Source organism: Protopterus annectens, chromosome 4.part0 (assembly GCF_019279795.1).
Source record: "Protopterus annectens isolate FY-2018-M chromosome 4.part0, PAN1.0, whole genome shotgun sequence".
Lineage (NCBI taxonomy): Eukaryota > Metazoa > Chordata > Ceratodontiformes > Protopteridae > Protopterus > Protopterus annectens.
Genome location: NC_056733.1, coordinates 1,533,252,542 through 1,533,277,120, shown reverse-complemented (window position 1 = coordinate 1,533,277,120; position 24,579 = coordinate 1,533,252,542). Strand labels below are relative to the sequence as shown.

Sequence of the window (24,579 nt, the reverse complement as noted above, 5' to 3'; positions counted from 1 at the left end):
CTCTCTTGATCTAGATGTGAAACCCTTTGTGATGAGGTGGGCTATGTAGAAGTTCTTTCTAACCACTTTGGCAATGTGGTTTTCAAAGGAGAGATTGCTATCAACTTGGGTCCCCAGGTCCCTAATAACTTTCTCTGTACTTAATGGGTTCCCACCTATGTGGTAATTTGTGGGCACATTGTTTTTGCCAAAGGGTATGGCCATACATTTTTTGGCATTTAGCTTTAAACCATGGTGCTGGCACCAGTTACCTGTCTCTGTGAGACCTTTTTGAAGGATGTTTCTACTTCTATCCAACAAAAATATCAGTGTTCAAATATCATATTCACACCAGGATGGTTTTCGATTATGGCGCCCAGTTTGCGGTCGTCTGCGAACTTGGTGAGCAATAGTCCTCCCACGTTTGCCTGTACTTCGGAAAAGTATATACCGAACAAGAGTGGTCCCAGGACAGAACCCTGTGGGATGCCACTTGTGACCGGTTTCGAGTCTGACATGGCTCCAGCAACTCTCACTCTGTGAGTTCTGTCTTTGAGCCAGTTTGTGACCCATCTTGTGACATAGGGGTTTATATTTAAGCTGGATAGCTTATCTATGATGCCCAAGTGGGGTATTGTGTCAAATGCCTTTGCGAGGTCCAGATAGGCTGTGTGGACTACCTTCCCTTCATCTATGGCTTTGGTGACTGTTTTGAAGAAGTCAACCAGGTTCAAAAGGCAGGATCTGCCCTTGACAAAGCCGAACTGGGTAGGATATAGTGTCTGTAGGTCCCCAATGTCTTTGTTTATGAGCTCCATGATGATCCTCGCCATAGCCTTGCAGACTAAGCTAGTCAGGCTTTTGGGGCGATAGTTTCCAGGGTCCGTAGAGGCTCCACCTTTGTGGAGTGGGACCACTGTTGCTGTATGTCATTCTCTAGGCACATATCCTGTAGTGAGGCTGAGATTGTATAGCTGTTTTATTTGAGGGATTAGTTCCTCTTGGAGTTCATGTAGGACGCAACCTGGGATGCCATCTGGTCCCATGGAAGCAGTGTTTTTTTTGCTTTGGAGAGGGCAGCCTTTACCTGAGCATCAGAGATGTTTGGGAGGCAGCCCTCTGCCGGGATAGATACTTGCTCTTTTGGGGGAGGGGTGGAGAAGTTTGCACTGAACCTGTCTGCCAGGATATTGGCGATGTCTGTGGGTTCAGTGTATTTTTTGTCATTTAGAATTAACTCAGAACAAGTCTGGGAGTTGCATCCCAGGTTTCTAACATAACTGAAAAAAGCCTTATGATTATCTTTGGTGTCCTGTGCAATTTTTCTCTTGAAGCTGGCCTTGGAGGATTTTATGAGGGATCGTAATTTTTTGCTAGTACTGATCAGAGATGCCTTCCCTATTAGGGATTTTGCTCTATCATGTAGTAGCTTCCTCCTTCTGTTGTATAGTTTATTTATGGCAGGGGTCCACCAGACTGGATGCCTGCCTTTGGATGATTGGGTCTTGGTTTTGTTTGGGATAGCATGATCCATGCATTCCTGGAGATGTCCGTAGAATGCGTTTATATAGGATTCTGCAGTTTGGGCCATAGTTTCCACTGGCTCTGAGGCCTTGAAGGATTCCACTTCTGTTTTGAGAAGTGAGAAGTTTGCTTTTGAGAAGTTTTTCACTGTGGTTTTCTGGGCTGGGGGTGGGGTCGGGATGTGGACATCCAGTGAAATTAATTTATGGTCTGATCTTACCAATGAGGGATATACTTCTGGTGTGGAGCATAGAGTCCCCATGTTGGTAATGATCAGGTCTAGTATGTTGTCCCCTCTTGTGGGAGTGGTGACTAGTTGTTCCATAGCATGTGAGTTTTTAATTTCCAGGAACCTTTGGGCTAAGGTGCTAGGGCTTGAGTAGTGCTCCCAGTCAATGTTTTGGTAGTTGAAGTCACCCAATATAATGGTGTTTGGAGAGATCTTCATGTTCTCCAATGTTTTCAGGAAAACCGAGTGGGATTCCTGACTTTGAGAGGGTGGTCTGTAGGATGCTATCATTGAAAAGCAGTCTTGCCCACTGTTAGTTGCACATGGATGGTCTCCGATACTTTGTGCAATGCCGCTAACCTGGAGGTGTGGATATCCTTGATAAATATGGAAACTCCCCCTCCTTTTGTGGTTCGGTCCGAGTTTTGTGGACGAAAAGCATGATATGAGGTATAGCCTGGTAGTGCTGGTTGCTCTCTGGAGCCTTGAACCAGGTTTCTGTCACTACACAGATATCGATGTTCTCCATACTGAAGAGAGCTTTGAGTGCGTGCATCTTGAGGTTAAGACTTCTGGCGTTAAGCAGCATTACCCTTAGTTTCTTGTTCCTTGTGCTGTCTATGGGGGTGGGTTTGACTTTTGTGCCTTGCCTAGAAAAGGCACTATGGGGGTGGCAAGAGTCTTTGCCAATATCCAAAAGACCAGTGGTGACAGGTGCAATCCGTCCCTAGCGAAGCAACGTGGCTTGTCGAGCATGTCATCCCAGGCTGACAGACACTGGATCCCCTTTGAATGACACCAAAATTTTAGCCAATTGTTAAAATCGATCATTTTGTCTTTGTACTGTGGCATCATTCTAGGTGAGGGCAAGATGCTGCTCAAGGTCAGGGTCATACCAGCCTGGGCTACATGATCAGAGAGCTCCTCTATGTCTCTTTTCATGTAGTCCAGGGAGGTATGTCTCAGGTCATTCACGCCAGCATGTACAATGACTGAGTCATATTTGTATTTGCTTTGGAGTGAGCTGAGTGCTTGCATTATGTGGCGGATCCTAGCACCCGACAGGCAGCTCACCATGACCTTCTCTTTATTCAGCCTGGTGAGTGGGACGTCAGTGTGTCTGACAATAGAGTCACCTATTACAAGAGTTTCAGGTGTGTTATTCAGCCTTAAGGGCTGTGGCTGCTTGGCACACTGACTTTGTGAGCTATGTGTTGTGCGTGTTTTGTTTTGAGGTAGCGTTTGCTTGGATGTCTGCTTCAGAGGTCTCTGTTGCTTAGGTAGATTTTTATTTAGAGCCTCCTAGTGTGTTTTTGTGTATTTATGTGTTTGGTTCGCTGATGTGGTGGGACTATGTGATACTGGAATTGTGTTGTGTGAGGTTACCTTCTCCTCCTGACTGGTTACACCAGTTTTGAGATGAGAGAGCTCAGCCTCCAGTTTGGCTAAATAGTTGCATCTCGCACATATATTTGAACCTGTTTGGAGGAGGAGAGGGTTGTCCGTGTACATGAGACAGTTGTAACATTGCCTCAAAATTCCCAGATTCACCAGCTGGACTGGAGAGGAAACCATTGACTGACCATTGGACATGCTAGAGTAATATAGGGAAACTGAATTTAAGACGGGCCAATAGAGGACAGGGTAATCGTAGAGAGTATAAGAGTAAGTAGTGCTTATGGTTTAATAGTGCTAACTTGTAGGATTACTTAATTGGACCAGTGAAGGGCCTTAGAATGAGAATATGGTATTTAAATTGAGAGATAGAGCAGATCTAAGGGAAAAAGTGAAGAGCAAACTTTGTGGAGCCAGGAATAGTTTAAACCCAATTGGGTGGTGCTGCCCGCTGTTGCGCTATGCACAAAAACATGCAAAACTGCACAAAAGAGGGTTTTAAGAGAGGAAGATGAAGGAGTTTGGAATTGACCCAAAATGGCCAATAAAACTACAGTTTCAAGTCAGTAACCACTCCCACAGGGGCAGGCAGGCTGCTCAATGTTTTTCACTGCCACTGATCAACAGAGAGACTTCCCTTTAGCCCAAGCAAAAAATGGCCTCCAAGAAACTTACAAACAGTTCTAGAACAGCAAGCCTGTAACTGAACTTTTTTAAATCTCAGAAAAGTGGGAAAAAAGCAAGATTTTTTTTTGTTTTTTTGTTTTTTTCAGTGACAGCAGAGGTTCACAAGTATCAACAAGTTATAACAGTGCAATAAATGACCCCACACAAGAGTGCTAGGCCAAAGACAGATAAAATGCAAGTTTTGAGAAAAAAACGATTTTAAAAATAAGTGCAAACAGGAAATTCAGTAAACAGCTCTAGGTTGTGCTCTAAATACCATTACTAATGCAGAAATTAAGTTTAACAAGCCAGAAAATGCTCAAAATAGGCATCTATGCAGAAAAACTTAGCAAATAAACAGAGGAAAAATACTTAAAATCTCAAAAGTGGCTCCTTTCTTCTCTCAGCGTTTTCTCCTCTTGGTGGGTGCTTTACCAACAGCCAACAAGCCTGAAAAGATGCCAAAACCACGAGGCAACCAGGTTTTAAGAGAGGAAGATGAAGGAGTTTGGAATTGACCCAAAATGGCCAATAAAACTACAGTTTCAAGTCAGTAACCACTCCCACGGGGGCAGGCAGGCTGCTCAATGTTTTTCTCTGCCACTGATCAACAGAGAGACTTCCCTTTAGCCCAAGAAAAAAATGGCCTCCAAGAAACTTACAAACAGTTCAAGAACAGGAATAGTTTCAGCATTGTCAGGGATCTACCACCACATTGGGGGTGTAGGTGATGAAGCTCTATATAACATATTTTATTTTAGGTTTGTCGGTGATTACACATTTAATACTATTGTTTGCATTTACAATCACTTTCTTTTTTATATATTTGTTAATTTTGATAATAATTTTTCAATGTGCTATCTTTTGATCAATTTCACAAATGATAATTTACCATATACTCTTTTTATGTCTCTAGATCCAGATCTGGATCTAGATGATTGTCATAAGATCTAGCACTCAAGATATCTTCTTCTTCTTCTTTCGGCTTTTCCCGGTTAGGGGTTGCCACAGCGGATCATCTGTCCTCTCATGATTGGCAGTGGAGTTTTAGGGTGTCAAGTTTCCAGCCCAGTGCCCAACCTCCCATGGAAGGCAAACACATGCACAGACTCACACCTAGGGCCAATTTAGAGTGTCCAATCTACCTACTGCATGTCTTTGGGATGTGGGAGGAAACCGGAGCATGCGGAGGAAACCCACGTAGCACTTAAGACATCTGACAGTCAAAATATTAAAAAAAAAAAATAGAAAAACAAAAAAAGCATTTTTATACAGGGATGCAGGTACCCTGCACCATTCATTTTGTGGTCTGTGCCTCCACACCCCTTGCAACTTATATTTAATAATTCTAGGATTGCACAAGAGTGAAAGATGAAAAATTCCAGTTTGAGTTTTAGATATGTTGTGCCAGCAACAGCTTTTAGATATTTTCATTTTATATCAAATAAATGGCACCTGTATAGACACACACACACACACACACACACACACACACACACACACACACACACACACACACACACACACACACACACTCAATGGCGGATTTTGTCTCATGCAGCTATATTTAATTAATATGTTCTTGTTTATACTACTGATAGAATATCAAGTTTTTCAAGCTTGTAAAGTTTGTCATTCTTCTGTTTGATTGAGTTATCTGCTCTTTGTTTTCCTTTGTTGCCACTTCCTATACATTCTCTTTCTTCTGGAAAAATTTAATAAAGAAATATTTAAAATGAAAAAAAAAATTTGCACATATAACTTATCTTCTGCATTACATACATAAATGGCAATGATACCATATATTTTGAGAAGTCATTACATGCTTTACTCACAGTCATTTCATTTTTTTCTACACACACATCCTAGTGTAGTTTATGGCATAGTGCTTTCCCTTTTGAAAAAAAAATGAAAACAATACATGTGCATAGACAGATATTTCTTATCATGTTTTATCAAAAATAATAGGATTCACAAAGAAGAAAGCATATCTTAGCACTCTAAGCTTATGAGATTATAATGAGAGCAGCAAATAAACTCAATGTTTATTTTAATGTTACATGGAAAACATGTTTTTCTTATTTACTGATGTATTTCATTATAGTGCTTTATCACAATGTTACATGGAAAACATGTTTTTCCTATTTACTGATGTATTTCATTATAGTGCTTTATCACAATGTTACATGGAAAACATGTTTTTCCTATTTACTGATGTATTTCATTATAGTGCTTTAAAACAAAAGTGCTTTGAAAGGTTGACATTCAAGAAAGCAAATATTAAACAAAGGTTTTTACTAAAAACATCTGACATATAAATGAAATGTTAGTGCACCATATGATTGGGAGGATTCTCAATCTTTAAAATATACACATGCTAAATAAGTCAACTTTTTATATCACCAAGTATACACCAGTTATTGTAAAAATTAGACAAAAGATTTTCTGGCTCTATACTGTTTTCAGAAGTAAACATAAATAAACATAATTACTTATAAATAACACCTCTGTACTGGCAGAAAAGTGTTTGAGAAAGATGGGCTTAGATTGGTGCATTCGATGTATTATAGTATCCTGTATGTAATAACTGTTCAGTCAATGCTTGTGGATTAGAGATCAGTGGTATTGAAGGCGGGATTTATCAACACATGGTCACTTTCTTCTGGCTTTTTATTTTTGTCACGTTCTGCTAATGCTGCAGTTAGAGGTTCCTCATCATTGTCTGATCTGATGTTCATATCCAATATCTGTAAAAGAATCAATGCAAAATAAGTACATATCAATTCAGTGTGACCACTTACAGTGTTACAGTCCGAACACTTAAATAAGAGCAATGAGAAAGAGGTAATCCTGCCTGAATCAATAGCTGGGTGCTGGCCCTGGGGAACTGGAGCAATTCACAAAACACCCCGCTGAATAAATATATAAATTAAAGGGCTTTCCTTAAACAATAACCAAGGTGTTTGCTTTAAATATTTCTCCAGAAGATAAATGTAACATAGAATTGAAATCAGAGTGGTGTGAAAAGAGTTCAGTATGGTAATATAGGCTGCGTATGAATTCTTAATGAAAGTGCAATTAACTTTCTTTGTATAGTTGCAGTTGTCATAAAAAGTTGTGTGTGATAGATTCAGAGAAGAGAATATGCAGACTATATAATGTGGGATTACATCATTAATTTCTAGTTTCTATACATGTTTAGAATTCTGTAAATGATGTCAGTATTTGCATGCTGTTAAAAGGTTTTGAACTTATCTTATAATGGAATCTATAGGTTAGCCTTAACTCATTAATGTACTTTGATTGTCACAAAATATGCCCACATCAAACCCATTTATAACTGATGTACAGTTACCAGACCAATAAGCCTAGGTTTTCACTGTCTTGCTGTTCTTTCCTTTTACCTCACTCTTTTCTAAATTTTATTAAATATAGCTATTAATAAAAATCTTAGTGGGCCCAATAGACTCATTACTTTTATTTTCAAAATATATCACAATTGATTTTTAAAATGTGTATTCAAAAACAGCTGCACAATGTTATACATTCATATCACACCTCTGACTATATTAATATACCTGTTATAACAAGAAGTTTTAAAATGTTCAATGTACTAACATTAAATGTTATGAGTATTAAGACAGTTTGAGATGTGAATATTTTATGATAAATAATTCATCACAATACAAACATGACACCATCACTGCAAAAACATGTAATGAATAAGTTGCTTATAAAACTACAAAATAATTATATATGTATTTGTGTCATACAGAAACTGAAATCACATTCGGACTAGATTGGAATAATAGCTCTGAATTCCAGCATAGCAGTGTGATGAGTTTTTTGATGTTAAAAAAAGCACTGTTTATTTTGAAGTTTGGCACTTTAAGTCCTGAGGGGATGAATATGTCTTGTAATTGGAAAGTTTTAATACAACAATTTAATTGAATGATGAGTTAAATAGTTAATTGTTTTATTGCTTATGAGTTTTTATTGTATATAAGGTATGTTTTAGTATTGAATTTTGTATTCTATTGAAGGCAGTATTTGCCGAGAACTAGAGTTTATTAAATCTATTTGGTTTTCACTGGACTGTTGTAGTTGCCTTTTTCCAGTTTTTGGACTTTGGTGTTATTTCAGAAAAATTCATAATGCATGCGATAGAGAAAGAACTAGACAGTAAATCATTAAGATTGGATTAATGACTGCAATTGTATTTTGGGTGTGGCAGTGCTATGTGTGGTCATATGACCAAAGTGAAAGTTTCAGTATGACAGCATTCCCAATACTATGCACATTTACGCATGCAGAAAAGCACTTCAAAGCTGCAATACAGGCATCGAAAACAGCCCAGATATGGCCACCTGAGCAAAGTGGCAAGTCATGTCATCAAACAAATGGTTAAGAAAGACATAGATAGTAAAGTCAGAAATAGGGAAAAACAGGCAGGGGAACTCACAACATGAAGGGAAGATAGGTGGTGGGGAAAAGGAGGGCAATTTTTGTGTACCAGATGATCATCTTCCATTTTAAAGAAGGATTGAGAGGCAAGGTAGCAAGGCAAAGAAAGGAAGGAAGTTACAGAGAAGGAAGCAGGGGATAGGTAAATAAACATATGACATAGAATGAGTCTGACAAGGAGATACTGACACAGCATGGGATGGCATCAGATAGAAGCAAAGTTTCAGAGGGTGGACGACTAATGATGAGGTGGACTGGACTACAAACAGGGAATGGCAAGTGACAAATAAGGAAGGGGAACACCATTATGAAAGACAAGGATGAGGAGTATGAAGGGTATTCCTGGCTATCACAGAGGGGGAAACCATCCAGATTTCAGTCATCTCTATGGATGACACATCATGGATGAGTATTAGCAGATGATATGGAGACCAAATGTATGGAGCCATGAGGAAATTAAACTCAGCTAGCCATACAATGAAATGATTTAGGAGTCAATGCAGGTGCAAGGCTGTAACCAACCACAGTCATCATCTGCTTAACTTGCTAGTGGTGCAGCCTTCACTGTCTCTTCTTAGAGGTGGCCACAAAGGGCACTGTTGTGCCCTCCATGTCAACTTCCATGAAGTAACCTTCAACACCCACCAGATAGCAAGCGTGGAGATTGCTGTCCCAGCAGTAGACATAGTGGACAGAAGAGACCTAGGAAACCACTGGCTGACCACAGAGGAAACTGAAATAAACACAACAGGTTATTACTTGACAATTTATTGAAATATTACAGTATGGTCTACTACAAATTACATTTAAGCCAGTGCCCAAAGAGTCTTTCACATCTATTTAGACAGGCTAGCTAATTGAATTCTATTTTCTCAGCCACTGTAAAACATAAAGCAGACAATAATTAATACTGCACATCATTTAAAAAACAACTGCAATTACAGCAGCAGAGTTTACAGTGACAGACTGAGTACAGAATGTCTACAATACAAAGTTGGCTCCCTCTCCCTATCCTCTGCCTCCAACTTGTGGAGAAGTTATAGTGGCACCTTGGCAGGTCAATGTACCTGCCCACACTACTCAAAAGAGTGTGTGATGATTCCAGTAACATTAGTCTGTGCCCTAACAAAGCTAGTACGGGCATCTATCTTACAGAAAGGCCATTGTGTTGGCTCTGAACGTGCTCTCTATAGTCCCCTCTGCAGCAAGTGTTGAAAGATTTTAGTCTCCTGCTTGCACTACGTAGAAGCTCTGTTGAATTTAAAGCCTGCAGAATGTATGTTCACTAACAAAGTGAAAGCAAAGAGGGCAATGATAGCCTGAAGCACATGGCCACACTGACTGGACAGTATGTGATGCACATCATCATCATCATGCAGCATGATTGCACAAGGTCAACTATCACTACCACAGACAGGTGGCACTATAAGCTTTACAGATTCTGTGCACATGTGCAATGTACATATGGCATTTTAACCTGGGCATGGGTAGAGTTATCATGATAGCAGTAGTTGTGGTTGATAATGCATCAGGTACAGAAAAGGATACGTTATGCAAACCATGACAAGCGGCTGTCATGCTGTGAGGGGCTCACACTGACAGGGAATACCGAGCAACATCTAAACTGGTTACTGTTCTGTAGTCGAGAAGTAGAAACAGATTAATATATGCACACAGTTACAAACATATGCTGCAGGGGATGTGCAGATTCCTGGACAGAGGTCATAGGCTATGCTGTCAGCAGGTCAAAAAATAAAATTTAAAACTGGGTACTCATGCCCCAGGATAAAGAAAATGCCCACTCCTGATATGCAAACAGATGACAAGACTGGAAAGAGGCAGTGTATAATCTTCAGCACATGGAGACATTCCTACAATATGGTTAGGCCAGTCTTTAGTGGAGGGTGGTCCCCTGTAGTAGAAGGAAGAAGTAGTCCATTAAACCACAAATACTGATAGGCCAAAAACAGGCACAGAGATGATAAAGTGGACTGTTGAGGATGAGGATAAAATGTTATATTATTATGCAAGAATTTTCAGAAGGGATATTTAGAAAGATTTACAAAAATTAGAGGAAAGGAAAATAATTTTACAAGAAAAAGTGTCAAATCTGCAAATAAAAGTTTATATTACTTAAAGCAACAGATCAAAGGAAAATATCATCTTGATGAAGAAACACTGGGTTTTGTAGAAAAAGAAACGACAGAGGAATTGAGAAAACATGAAGAACAAAAAACAGATGTTTTAAAAAGAAAGCGCTTATTTATCTAAAATAAACTTGGATTTTATGCAATATCCTGTGGTGGTCGTCCTGTCTTTTCCTACTATTTGGTTTCCTTATTCGGGACTGGGACCTTTGGACAGTAGCTGTACTTCATTATATTTTATGTTTTAAAAAGATATAAAAAAAATCATGGTCATGGGAAAGAAAAAGAGATCTGATATGGTCAGTGGCGGATCCAGGAATCTGCAAAAGGGGGGGGGCGCAGATGTTCAACGCTTTCTGATCAATGATTTAAGTGTCAACTATTTGTGCAGGCGTCATCATGATACAGATTTCTTCAAAGAGGTATACCCATCTCTACAATAATGCAACCCTTATCTGTGACTCCAACAGAAACTTAGCTTGGCAATGAACTGCTGTGATCTCCAGTATCTCCACTGGCAACACAGTGATGGTCTGGCTCTAGCATTTTCCTCAGAACCTCACTCTTAAAGAGAAGCCAGCAGGAGCCTTAAGCCACTAACTGAACAGGAGTCAGCTGGGATGCACTTGGAACTTTATCCCATTGATCCAGTGGAATGGCAGAGATTATGATAGTGCAAAAATAAATAAATAAATAAAGCCAGGGGAAACTGTGGCACACACACCAGGCATAGGTAACCCTTCTATTTTTCCATTTTGTGCTAAAATACTGTTATGTACATGTGGTCACAATAAAGAAATTACAACTAATTTAGCTTTATTATTAAACATTAGCATACAAATACAGTAGTACAGTACAGTACAGCACCATTCAATAAAGATATGTGAACCACCTAGGAAACATGTCAAAAACTACCCAGCGGGGTGATGTCACCATGCTCAGATTCACTGCAACTTACAACCAGAAAACAACAAAAGGTTCAACAGACAAACATATACACACACAATGTGGATTCAATTCAACATGAAAAAGCATTTTAGGTGATTGCAGAACTATAATACAACATTAAATGGAGTGTGTTCCCTTGTTCAGAGTTTCTATCTGCATGCTTCATAATGTGCTTAACATCACAAATGTCAGTAGTACATCCCTCACACACACACAAAAGATCAAGGGTAACACAGACATTCTTCTGAACCCTAACACCTTTCACCTGACCTTGAAACTGGGAGGGTTACATGAGTCTTGTCCTCCTCAGCAGACAGAAACACACTGTCCAATCCAGCTACCTCACCTTCTCCTCTCACATGTGACTGTCACTGCATGTGCAGCACAGTAGCATCAGCCTCACCCACCTGCAGGAACTCTGCTAGTGCACCAGCTGTACCGTGTTAGTACCATACCACATTGTGCAGCACAGTAGCATCAGCCTCACCTATCTGCAGGAACTCGGCTAGTGCACCAGCTGTACCGTGTTAGTACCGTACCACATTCCTAGACCCAACTCCTTCAGTTTTACATCAGCACCCATTTTCTGAAGAATAAAAAGTATAAAACTTTAATATCAGAGTCTGACTCAAAATCACCTTAAACTTTCTGAAATTAAGCACTGCAGTAAGAAAATGCAATGTTTACTCGGGGAATCACAGTAAATCGGGACAGTTCACCCATAATTTACCAATTACAGTTATTTTACAGCCGGATCAAAACATCTAAATGATAACATTTTGTTGCCCATGTCCTGCCTATTTTTGTATACACACAAATACAGCTGATGATTGTGCAGAACATTAGAAGTAGTTGCTGCTCTGTCTATATAAATGCCAGTAAATGCAGAGGAAGCGTAAATAAGAGCACAGTTCATTCATTCTTTAATTCTGTGTTTTATTGTAGAAATGATGAATGATTTATGTTGTGTGACATGCTTTAATTGTTCAGATTGTCACAGGCAAGCTATCTTTATGTGCCTTTCTTTTTTCAAAGTAAATGCAAGCGACAATTTCTGCCGTGAATTCTTACTGACGAAATTAACATTTGCAAACCTGCTCACTGTTATGACAAAGAGTACAAACTCGGTGAAAAATCTGGTTTCCTGACAGAGACTAAAAAAAATTCCTGCTAACAAACCACAGTTACACACTGTACTGTCAACTCTGTAGCCATATAATACAACTCCAAAGTTTGATCTTTCTGTTTGGTCCCACCTATCTCGATCTTGGCAATGAATGATACAGCCTCAAACCTCTGTGGTGCTCTGTCAATCATTGTATACTTCAGCAGAAAGCTCTGAAATTAAATATGTGTTTCCAGTAGCTGTTTAGGTTAGGGAATGAAAAGTCTGCATATATGGGAGATGGGACCAAGAAGAAAAAAATGTCAAAGCAGTACCCATAAGCAGATGTAACGCATGTGGACTACTTTTAGACGGAGTAAAAAAGTACAGTAAAAGGAGTTCAAGAAAAGCAGCTGAGGACTGACTAATCAGAACACAAACATCCCCAACTATTTTAGTTACTATTACTGGATCAGCTATGGACACATGTAAAATGCATTAACTTATATAATCTCCTGTAACAAATAAATGACTGTTTTTTTTAACAAAAACAGAGGATTATGTCAGCCCCTCCTATGCAACAATATAAAGAAGTTCATTCAATGAACGTAAATTTGTTAATGTACGAGCCATACCCCTCAACTGTATCAATTTTCACAAATCTTTCACAGACTAAAATGTGTCATTATTTAATGACTTAAGTCCTAAGTCACTCGCCAGAAAAAACACAAATTTTATGAATAGAAGACCAAAAATATGAAGCAAAAATCTGGACACTGAGAAAACCTGGAAGGTTGAGAAGTATGTAAACAAGCAAAGTGACTTTCTTTAATGATAAACGATCATGTTTTGGTAACATAAATTATCAGTTACAGGTATATTTGCTAATTAGACTCTTTCCATATAAAATAAAGTAACATATATGTAAGACAGGTGCAGAAGCCGATTCAGTGAAAAAGTACAGTAGAGCGCCAAACGAGGGATACGCACAACTGTACCACTTTGGTGGGATTTCTTCAAGACTTGCCTAAGGAAAATAAAAATTACCTCAGGTTCTCTGAACACTGATGTTTTATTCTCACTTGTGAATTCCTGGAACAAGGTCTTCGGGATCAAATCAAATCTGCACTTTTGGCTTAGCGACTACTACTAAGTGCTTCTAGTAACTGGGAAATCCACTCTATTTGAAACTATCACCAAACACAACTTCAGGGAACTACAGTCTGAGATGCATCTGGAGGAACTATTGAGGACTGTAGAAAAGGTCATCTGATTGAAACCATCAATTGTATCTCCCGATGCATCTTTGATGCAAGCAATAAAAAAAGTGCTGGGAAAATGAAACGGAAAGATACTGTTTTGGCAGCACATTAATGGATTTCTATAGAAGAACAGTGCATTTCCTTTTTTAAGCCACAAATGAATAATGGCTTTGAAAAAGGGGGAGGCGTGCACCCCTGCGCCCAGGCCTAAATCCGCCACTGATGGTGTAATATTTTGCAAAGGAGAAAGACAAATTAATCAATACAAAAAACAGCTCCACAAAATATTTGAAGAGAAATACAGGATGAAGCACTCAAATATGGAAATCTTCACAATACAAAAATAAGATCACAAAGGAGAATGCAGAAATGAATATTAGTCAGTAGGAATGTAAACAAATAAAAATTGAAGTGCTGGACCATTTATAAAATGAATGATTTAGTTAGGAACCTCCATAGCAGGCAGTGTTGCAAAACAAAGGCCAGTGGATGCCAAGACAGAAGAGCAGCAGGTGGAGATGGATGCATCTGAGGATGATTTGCCACAGGAAAATGTTCTGGAGCCTTCTTTTGGAGATTCACATAAAAGTCCAATTGAAGAAGCACAACAAGGGAAGGAGCAGGAAACAGTAACCGCTTGAAAGCAGGAAGTCTTGCAATGTGATTGGCCAATGGTCCCCATGTGGAGAAACAGCAAATGAAACAGGATGTATATAAAGAGATATGTTACCAGAAGATGTTCTACAGCAACGGCCTACAAAGAAAAGCTCCTAAGTAGAAAAAAATGGGCCCATATGCAATACCTAATTTCTGGCTAAAGGTATTAAAATCTTTGCCGAAAGATTTAGCTTTGAGCTAGATTTAATTATGTGCACGCCCAAACAGACACCAACCTGGTTAACAACAGGAAACAATGAGTCTCTTCGGTAAAAGTGAACATACTAGGCATCCCAAGGACTATAAACCAATTACTTGCCTTTTAAAAATATAAAAGTTATATGCAGGAATAGATGCAAACAGAGTTAAAGTCATTTAGAAAAATAAAACAATTATGGCAATATAAGAAAAAAGTAATAAAATAAAATTAAATGGAACAAAGGATCATTTGTATCTAAACACAGCTATAATAAAGAGCTATAAAAAGGGGAAGACTCTAAGAATGACATGGATTGATTACAGAAAAAAAACATCTGGCAGTTTGGCGACATTCCACTCTCAGAGATAATGGACGTATAAGATGTATCCTACATTTATCAACTGCATTACAGTGACTATGATGAAACAGTGGCATACCACTATTCCACTAAACTATTACACAGAGCAAATTACTATCTCGGGGATAAAAATTCAAGGAGGATTCTTTGTCACAGCTGCTGTTTTGCTTTGCCCATAACCCTTTAAGTTGCTTACAACTTAACTCAAAGAAACCAACCTTGTTTAAAGACATGCTTTCTTTTTATGGAGTACTTAAATTTGCATAGTTCATCAGATGAGGAATTGAAATCACTACTACAAAATTGTCTCAGATAAAACAAGAATGATGTTTGGTCCTTATAATTATGCAAAAGCAACATTTAAAAAGGAAGTTGTAGCATCAGTAAAAGGAATTTGAGCAGCAGGAGACTCCATTGTGAGACACACAGATGTGCCCCTCACCAGGCTGGATAAGGAGAAAGTCACGGTTAGTTGTTTGTCAGGTATCAGAATCCGCCATATCACACATGCACTCTAGTCTCTCAAAACAGGGACTGTTATGACTCTGTTAAAGTCCATGTTGGTGTGAATGACTTGAGATGTTCCTCCCTGGACGATATGAAGAGAAACATGATTGAGCTCACTGAATATGTGTCCCAGGCTGGTATGTCCCTTGGGGGCCTCTGTTGTTTGGAATATAGTTTTCTGAGGTGCAGGCCAAAACCAGTGGCTATGGCTAATCAGGTTTGCAGATGACTGCAAGCTGAGCACTGTCATCAATTCCCCTAGTGATGTGGACATCCTCCAAAAGGGTCTCACTCAAACAAATGACTGGTGCCAGAAACATGGCCTCAAACTGCATGACAAAAAGTGCATCATCATCATCCCCCTCTGGGGAGAGTGACACCCCCACAAATTATCACGTTAATAACAAGGTCCTAAATATGCAATCAGTCATGAGGGACTTAGGCACCCAGGTTGATAGCAAACTGACTTTTGACCACCATATTGCCTCCGTTGTATGGAAAGCTTTCTACATGGCCCACCTTATTAGGAAAGCTATCTCATCCAGGTACAGTGAGTTCATAACATCCCTGTATTCTTCCCTTAAAAGTCCCATTATTGAGTACAACACCCCTTTTGGCATGTACCTCACAAAGCACTTGATGCAGCTGGAGAGAGCACAGTGGTTACTCACCAGGAGAATCCATGGCCTCAAACATCTACCCTGCACAGATAGGCTAAAAGCCCCATCCCTCTACTCAGTCTCATACAGACTCTTCAGAGGTGACCTCTGTCTGGCATACAAAGCAATCTCAGACCCTGCCTTAATGGAACTGCTGCATATTCGCAAGTCAAGCTCCACTCGAGTAACCCACACCCATGACCTCAACCTAGTCTGTAACATCAATAGGACTTGTTGGTAGGACAGATTTGTGTCTCAGAGACTCCCCCTCCTGTGGAATAGGCTGCCTCTCTACATCAAGCAGACTGCCTCATTAACCCTTTTTAAATGCAACCTGGGTAACTGGATGGGGGAACAGAAAATACACCCCTGGGATTCCGCCTGTGTCCCTGCTGAACAGGGGCATCTGGTGTTGACTTGTTGGAACATGGGTTAAATTCTTGGTTAGGCTTGTAAAGGACTCAGGGCCAATAGCCTAGTAACTTCCTATGATCCTTTGATCTTATAAATATTTGGGAATAGATGAAGGGTCAGCAATAAAAAATGAATAAATGATAATAAAGCTCATTAAGGAATATTTTAGAAGACTAAAGCTAATACTGAAAATTTCCTTGACATCTAGGAATAAAGCCCAAGGTATAAATCAACTTGTTCTTCCTATTCTAACTTGCAGGTTTGTTGTGATTTACTCACCATAAAAATTACTGAATCAATCAAGGAAAATGTTTCATGCATATCAATATTATATATTCCTTGTACAGTAGGAGGTATGGGCCTCCTTGAAAATAACTATATGTATAGATCTATAGTGTATACATGTTTGCTGACCTCATTAGATCCAAACACAGTAATTTGTTAAGCATAAGGAGAATAAATCTAAGATGACATCTTTGCTTAGCTTAGCTGAAGCATTTCATAATAAAATGGGAATAGAAATTAAGCCAGAAGCAGACAAAAATCAGAAGGCAAGCATATTTGCCAAAAACAAAAGAAAGTATATAAGCAAAAGCATTAAATGAGAAGCAAAGAAAATTGAAAAGTCCACAGATATAGAAGCAGGTATAGAGATCTTCTGGGAACTATCTCATGTTGACAGAGATTTGACAAAAATAGTAAAGGAGAGATGAATTTAGTGTGGGTATCCCAGAATGTGTTGGGCATCATGTGTGTGTGTGTTTGTGTGTGTGTGTGTGTGTGTGTGTGTGGGGGGGGGGGGTCCCAAGCAGTCTTTTTGCATAGAGTACCAGTTTACCTTAGGCCAGTCCTGAGCATGTGATATCTGTAGAGAAACTAGAGAGCAAAAACACTTACTTTAGTTGTATTTTACTTTCCTCACAAATAGGCATTTTTTAGAAACCCAAAGGAGATCAAGCAAAAAGAAGGTATAGTATTGCACAATGGGTTCCTATCAGATAGTCGAACTTCTGCAAGTGTGAACCTCATATGGTCGAGACCATAAGTTCGAATTTGCAGAAGTTTGCGCGTTTCAACAGAAATCTCTGTAAGGGGAGGTTTCAGTTTTGTTCAATGTGGTGAGATCTCGGAGTTGGTATATTTAAGTGGGGGGTGAGGGGTGCAGGGTGCCTTGCCCCCCACTTACAAAAGTTTATTTTGTTTTGTTTTGTTTTTTTTTTTTTAATCCATAGTCAAAGTTTTTGAACTTCGATCAGGATGGTTCGAACATACCGTGTTCGAAGTTATTAAACTTTGACTGTGTGATATAGACCCTTTCACAATGCCAACTATTTGTACTGAGACTAACATTAACATATATCAGCAGTCCAAACACAGACATACAGAGAAAACCAACTTTTAATGAAAAAGCATTAGTAGTTAAAAGTATTTGATATATGCATTGTTACCTTTCAGCGAACTGTTTCAGTTAACTGCCCTATTACAGCATCTTCGCTTATTTGTTATTTACTGCGTGTGGCATCTCTGAGCTCAGCACCCGATTTTACGGTGAAACGGGAAGGGAGTGAGGTAAGGACTAGTCATAGACTGTTCTGGTGTTTTTGGTGCAGGTGTTTTGTGCTCACTCTCCCTCCCTTCCATATTTAGCAAGGGGTTAGGCAAAATTACTCAGTGGTTGCAGGTAGTTCGGTGACTCCCCCCCCCACTCTTTGTTCTGATCTTGATTCATTAACTTGCAAGGTGATTAGTGTTTACACTTCTCCAGGTAGGGGTCTGTATGGATAGCAGTGTGAGGTTTCCTAATACTGCTTGCACTTTGAGTTATTAGAGGTGAGCAGTCTCTAATGCTGCCTGGTATGAGTTTGTTTTGTTTCAGGCTGTTTATTTCTGATTATTGAAATCTCTTTGACATAACTTATCTTGATAAATAAATGTAATTTGAAAAAACTGAATGTTAGTTAATAAAGTCTGCCCTCATGGCTTTCATCTGTAGTTATTTGTGTCTAGGTCAGGTTTACATTAACAACTTACATTTTTCTCCAAGTCACTACAGCCAAACAGTCTTCCTTCATATTCTAGGTTCTAGGTATGATTATGCACAGAGCCAAATTTTACACCAATCTGTCCTAAACTGCAACTGGCAGTCCTGTACTTTGCATTGCTGCTCTAAAGAGACCCAAAAGACCCCACACATCCACTCATATCAAAGCATCTACCATGTTGGTGACATTACTCCCTCCATCTATCTTCTCATTTGCATCAATGCTCCCTCAGTCCTGTTGTATTCCCTTTTTAAAGTTTATTAATTCCCACCTACCATTGTCTGCTTTCTAGCACTTGTTTTCCTAAGGCAGTAGAGAAACTGCTTCATATTCAGTGAAAATAAATGCTTGCTCAGCATTTTAGATTCTGTTTCTGAGAGGTATAAATACCTAGCAAATTGGGAGGCATCACTCTGCCAGGTTTCAACATGCAATGAGCATCACATTGTTATACCCTCACCCACACAAATGCAAAATCATCATACAAAACAAAAAATGTTTACACTCATGCTGTTAAACATATCCTTACCAACGCATCCTAGAATTCTTAAGTTTAGGTATCATATCCACTCCCTGCACCCCTACATCTAAAGTCACTGACAAAAAAACAGTCCAGTATCTAACATTCATTAACCACCTTCTGAGAATGGTCTGGTGACTCCATTGGTAGACATATTAATTCCATGTTCACCAGGCTGGACAACGGCAGGCTTACAGTCAGCTGCCTCTAGAGAATCAAGATCATTGGTACACCAAGCCACTCAAGACCCTTTCCACAATAAGTATTACAATGACATGATAGTAGTCCATGTGGAAGTTAGCGACTCAGCTCAAAATCCCAAGGGACATAAAGAGAGATATGATGGAACTTGCTCTGCAGGTATCACACAAGCCTCATTGATCTTTCTACTTCCTACACTTCCAACATGTAGTATGCACAATGACTTTTGGATTGGGTAAAGTTACTGGTCAAGTGCTCAGTATTTCAGAAGGTATTTTAAGCTACAGAATGCCTTTAAAATAACATGTATTAATATATTAAAATTTTAATAACAATTTCTTTGAAATATAAGGATATATATTAAACGTGAATCCCATATCAGTCAGAAATATATCATGGCACTCAATTATTTCTGAAACTGTATCAGTGGTGATATCATTTTCTATAATGGGTGAGCTAGCCATTTAAAAAAAACAGCTCTGAGTTATAAGCCGAGATATGGGAAATGACTAAATGAGCAGTACATATTGAAACAACTCTTGCTTCAGCATAGCCACATAAAACTCTGCAACAAGATCAAGTATATATCATGCACATTTAAAAGGGGTGAAGATTATTTCTTAAATACACCCACTGCATAATAACAGCAGTAATACTGACCACTACCTGGCCAATGATAGAAGTAACTTTACCTGTACTAAAATGTGCCCATTTTCATCATTGATCAGGCATTGAATATTACTGTAACTGTTCCATCAAAATGTTCTTCCCAGATCCTTAGAAATAGAAAATCTTTAGCACTGTAGTAGCTATTTAGGCATGTGTTAAACACTATTAGTACAGTGTCTTTGATGCAACATTATAAGGTCATCATCTGGATTATTTCTTTATCTACTTAGATATGTTTCCTATGCAGATTAATGTTTACATGATGCCAAAAGTTTTTCTTTATTCAGCTGAAGTTATTTATCACTGATGCTTAAAGTGCCAGTTCTAATTCACTTTTTACAACAACAGAACTTTGCTATTGACTCATTGCCCTGCTTAGTCGCTGAAAGTACTGATTCCAGCAGCCAATACACATCATTCCCATTGTAGTATACAACAAATGTATAAACCCACACACTCACACACAGAAAGCACAATCATACAAGTGATTCAATGATCCTTTCAGTCAAGTCTGGAACTTGAATTTCACATACTATAATACAAATACATTCTTACCATGTTAGAAGATGTTTTCTGAGGTTTTTCTGTCATATCAAGATTATTTTCATCCAGCGAGTTTAGGCTGCATCAAGAAAACAAATAAGAAATACAAAAGGAATTAATGACTTTAAGTTTTTTATGCAATGTAGCCACTGGTGTACTAGCAAAATATGTATATATTTCAATAGTGAAAACCTCATCAACATAGTTGGTTAATATTCTGTCAGTCACCATAGCATTGACTACTCAGCAGCAGTACTAGTTAAAAGGATCACCACATGTCAGACGTTGTTAATGTGATCACTGTATAACAGTACAGGACTAGTCATACAGATGTTTACAGGTAATGTTCCTGTCACTCTAAGTACCACAAGTTATTTCAACTTAATCCAAGCAATCCAACAGAAACATGGTCATAAAGTCACATGTGAGCTGAAGGGTTGTCTCTCCTTCAGTTGCTCAAACAGTGCAGTGCATAAAAGAAAAACCAGGAACCAAACTGTACAAATGCACTGAAAAGAGGGTCTCAATGATTAAACATTTTTAACCATCGAGACCCTCTTGATCACTGTATAACAGTACAGGACTAGTCATACAGACGTTTACAGGTAATGTTCCTGTTACTCTGAGTACCACAAGTTATTTCAACTTACTCCAACCAAACCAACAGAAACATGGTAATAAAGTCATATGTGAGCTGAAGGGTTGTCTCTCCTTCAGTTGCTCAAACAGTACAGTACATAAAAGAAAAAAACAGGAACCAAACTGTACAAACGCACTGAAAAGAGGGTCTCAATGATTAAAAATTTTTAACCATTGAGACCCTCTTTTCAATGGGTTTGTACAGTTTGTCTCCTTCAATTCCTCACAGTGGGACATTTAATACAAAAACATGAAATTCTGCAGAGCAAACCATATCTGCAATCATTACAAAGGACTGGGTTTCATTCTAATTCCAAAGCTAGGGCTCACTACCACTGTTTGCTCATTCATATAATTTCATGTTATATTAATATTTTCATACAGAATCATATTATTTGGTAAAATTTAGAAAGAAATTCACATTTTACATGCAGTTTCAGTAACTGCAATTTTAATAGAAAGGAATGTTTCACTGAAGGCTACAAAAAGCACTATGAAACAACCTTTAGGCTAAACACTGATAAGGATGGTACAAGGTCTGGGAACTAAGGTTAAGGAGGCATGTAGAACTTGTAGGAAATTTTTAGGGTTTTAGTATTATGAGATATACTTTGTGAACAAAAGTCAGGTCAGTTCAGTTTGGATACTCAGCAGATTGAGCACAGAAGTCAGTTTAAATGTCCAGCAGTTCAAACATACAGACGTTTAGTTGAGATACTCAGATAGAAGACTGGATCCAGATATTCAAAAGTCAGGAAAAGTCCAGAAACTACAGAAAACAGTGCAGTTTGTCTGAATTCTTCCATTGCAAAGATAAGGAAATAACCTGTATAAGACTTGTTCAGATGTTGTTGACTTACTACATCCACATCCATTGTACATTTGCTACTACATAATAAACCACCTTTATAAAACTCACACTAAGTAAAGACTTTTATTCTTAAAGGCACATGAAGATTTGGCACATAAAGAACAGAGTGAGATATTTGGAACTTGTTCAGCACTGCTCTGGGTAATTAAAAGATTAACCCTGGGATTCAGCAAGCATCCATGTAGGAATCAGTTATTCCTGCATGGCAGGGACCATTCCTGTTCAGCACAGTAGCTTGCCATGCATATTTATGAAGGCACGCTGCCATACTCTAAAACAGACATGGTTCCGTGTACGAGCTGAGGCGGGTGTGTCTGACAGCAGATATCTCACAATACACATGCCCCCTGCATTCCAGAATTGCCTTTCGGCAATTACAAATGAGCGAGAATGCTTGTAATACCCCCAACCCATCAGGATAACAAATCTGTGGTCAAAGGCATAAGGGACAATCGTCCCTACCAAGCCAAATGTTATTAGGATAACAGGCAGCATAAGCACATCATAGCACATGCCTCCCAACCCATCAGAGTAAGGAATGTGGGCGAAGCCAAAAGGGACAATTGTCCCATAAAGCAGAAAGTTGATAAAATGACAGGTTCAGCATTAGCAGGGATATTCTGAAGGGTATAGACAATATAACACAACAAAACTGTTTCTTTTTTTTTTATAAATGCAATAAGTTTAAGTGTAGCTGCGCAGGTGTGCCCATTGCTTAGCTATGATTAGCCCAGCTTAAAAAGCACAAGAAGTTAAATAGTAAGAGACATCCAATATAAGCAGTATTGCAATAGTGCAGTGGTTAGAGCATATGCTTTGCGATCAGCCATTCCCCGTTTGATCCCCACTGTAACTAATTTGCATTTTACATATGAAACCAGTACATAAACATTTTTTTTATTATTACCTACTAAATAACTTATATTTGTTAACCAGAGTACTGCATTAGGTCCAGATGTGAAATGTCAGTTTAATAAAGTTGTGAAATCCCCATATAAACACACGTGCCCCATACACTATAGTCACACATGAATAAATGTAATGAAAGCACATTGGGGGATGTCAGGGACAGTAAACAAATTTATAATATGTAATGAATGATGAGTCAATGCCATACAGCAGATAGTCTATAAAATGAAAAATAAGCAATGTTAAAATAAAAATAAGCAATGTTAAGCATTGCACAGCTCTGCTTACCAGGTGTAAGCATTGTGTAAATATAACTGCTATGCAATGAGTAGCCCAGCTAAGTGGATTTGCCCATCGGTAAGCAGTGCTGAACCTGTCCCTTTAAGCACTGCCAAGCTTAGCAAAGCAGGTTTGCCCGTAGCTTAGCTCAGCATATTCAAAACCATCCAATCATGGCAAGGGGTAGGAAATCAGCTGTATTTAAACCCCCACAGGTGGGAATGCAGCTCATAACTGGTTGTAGCTTCCCACTGTAGACAGTATGACAGGAGTCAGTGAGGGCATGTGCTTCCGGGTGCAGCACTGGGGCATACAGGAGTCCAAGGTAATGGTAGGACTCCGGGTACAAAACCATGATGAGAGACTGCTGCAGGGCCAGTACCAATGCTCCCAATATAAAGCAGAAGCCTGGGACTGTCTCACCCATGATCTCACCATTGCCATTGGTATCCCTCGGACTGGTGAGCAGGTCCAGCACCACTATGCTGACTTGAAGAAGAGAAAGAGGGAGCTCTTGGATGAGTGGCTCCAAGAAGCAAGGCAGAGGAGTGATATCCCAGCAGTGTGTAAGTACTCATGCTATGCCTAAATATTTTTCTATTTCCCTTACAGCTGCAGCTGAGTGGGCTGTGAATCAGGAAACCCATGCTAGTAGGCTGCAAAGGCTGTGTCGCGAGGCTGTAACAATCCTGCTTGTAGTAGACATACCAAATAAATATAAAGTAGTAGACAGTCACCTGGTTGTATGGGTTGTACTGAATATACCAGACAATATGACAGTAATAGTCCCATATAGGTCATATTTAAATAAAACTGTAATTGCCTGGCAATAAAGCTCTAAATCCTGGACTGGTTGTGTTTACTCTGGTATTGTATGGCATTTACTGTTGCATTCTCTGAATAGCAATATTGTGTTAACCACTGTTACCCACACTGTGCTACATAAAACATGTCTAGGAATGTCTGTAAAAGACTGTTGTAAGTACAAGATCAGACTGTACAACTAAGAGAGACTTAGAAAACAGAAGTGATAGCCAGCAATATCCAAACAGCACACTCTACTATGACTTAAATTTTTGCATTTTTAGCAGACGCAGCCATAGTTCGAATCCTGGGAGTGGTAGTAAGCTGTATGCATAATCATACCTCTCAACTGTATAGATTTTTCAGAATGTCCAGATAATTGGCCCAAATTTTCTGCCTGTTCCTCTGCCCCCCTGGCAAATCAGTGGTATAATCTCAGTCACAAAATAATGACATACATTTGATTTTCAGACCTCAAAACCTTCAGAAAATGTATATTAAAACAAATCCTGTCACTCTAGCAACTCTCCAAGTTTATGACAGCAATATTTAAAACATGCCCCTATTTGTACCCCATGTTGTCAATCTT

The 24,579-nt window shown here is 39.0% G+C and overlaps 1 protein-coding gene across 1 annotated transcript in view; it reads right to left on the bottom strand.

Moving 5' to 3' along the window:
• Positions 1–5,799: 5,799 nt before the first annotated feature.
• Positions 5,800–24,579, bottom strand: part of LOC122800187 (cadherin-related family member 2-like) — a 114,916-nt gene continuing 96,136 nt past the window's right edge. The window contains exons 3-4 of the mRNA XM_044069692.1: positions 20,501–20,567; positions 5,800–6,540 (exon numbers count right to left, since the gene is read on the bottom strand). Coding sequence (XP_043925627.1) covers positions 6,403–6,540; positions 20,501–20,567 — 205 coding nt within the window. The 3' untranslated portion in view covers positions 5,800–6,402. The remainder of the gene's footprint in view (positions 6,541–20,500; positions 20,568–24,579) is intronic.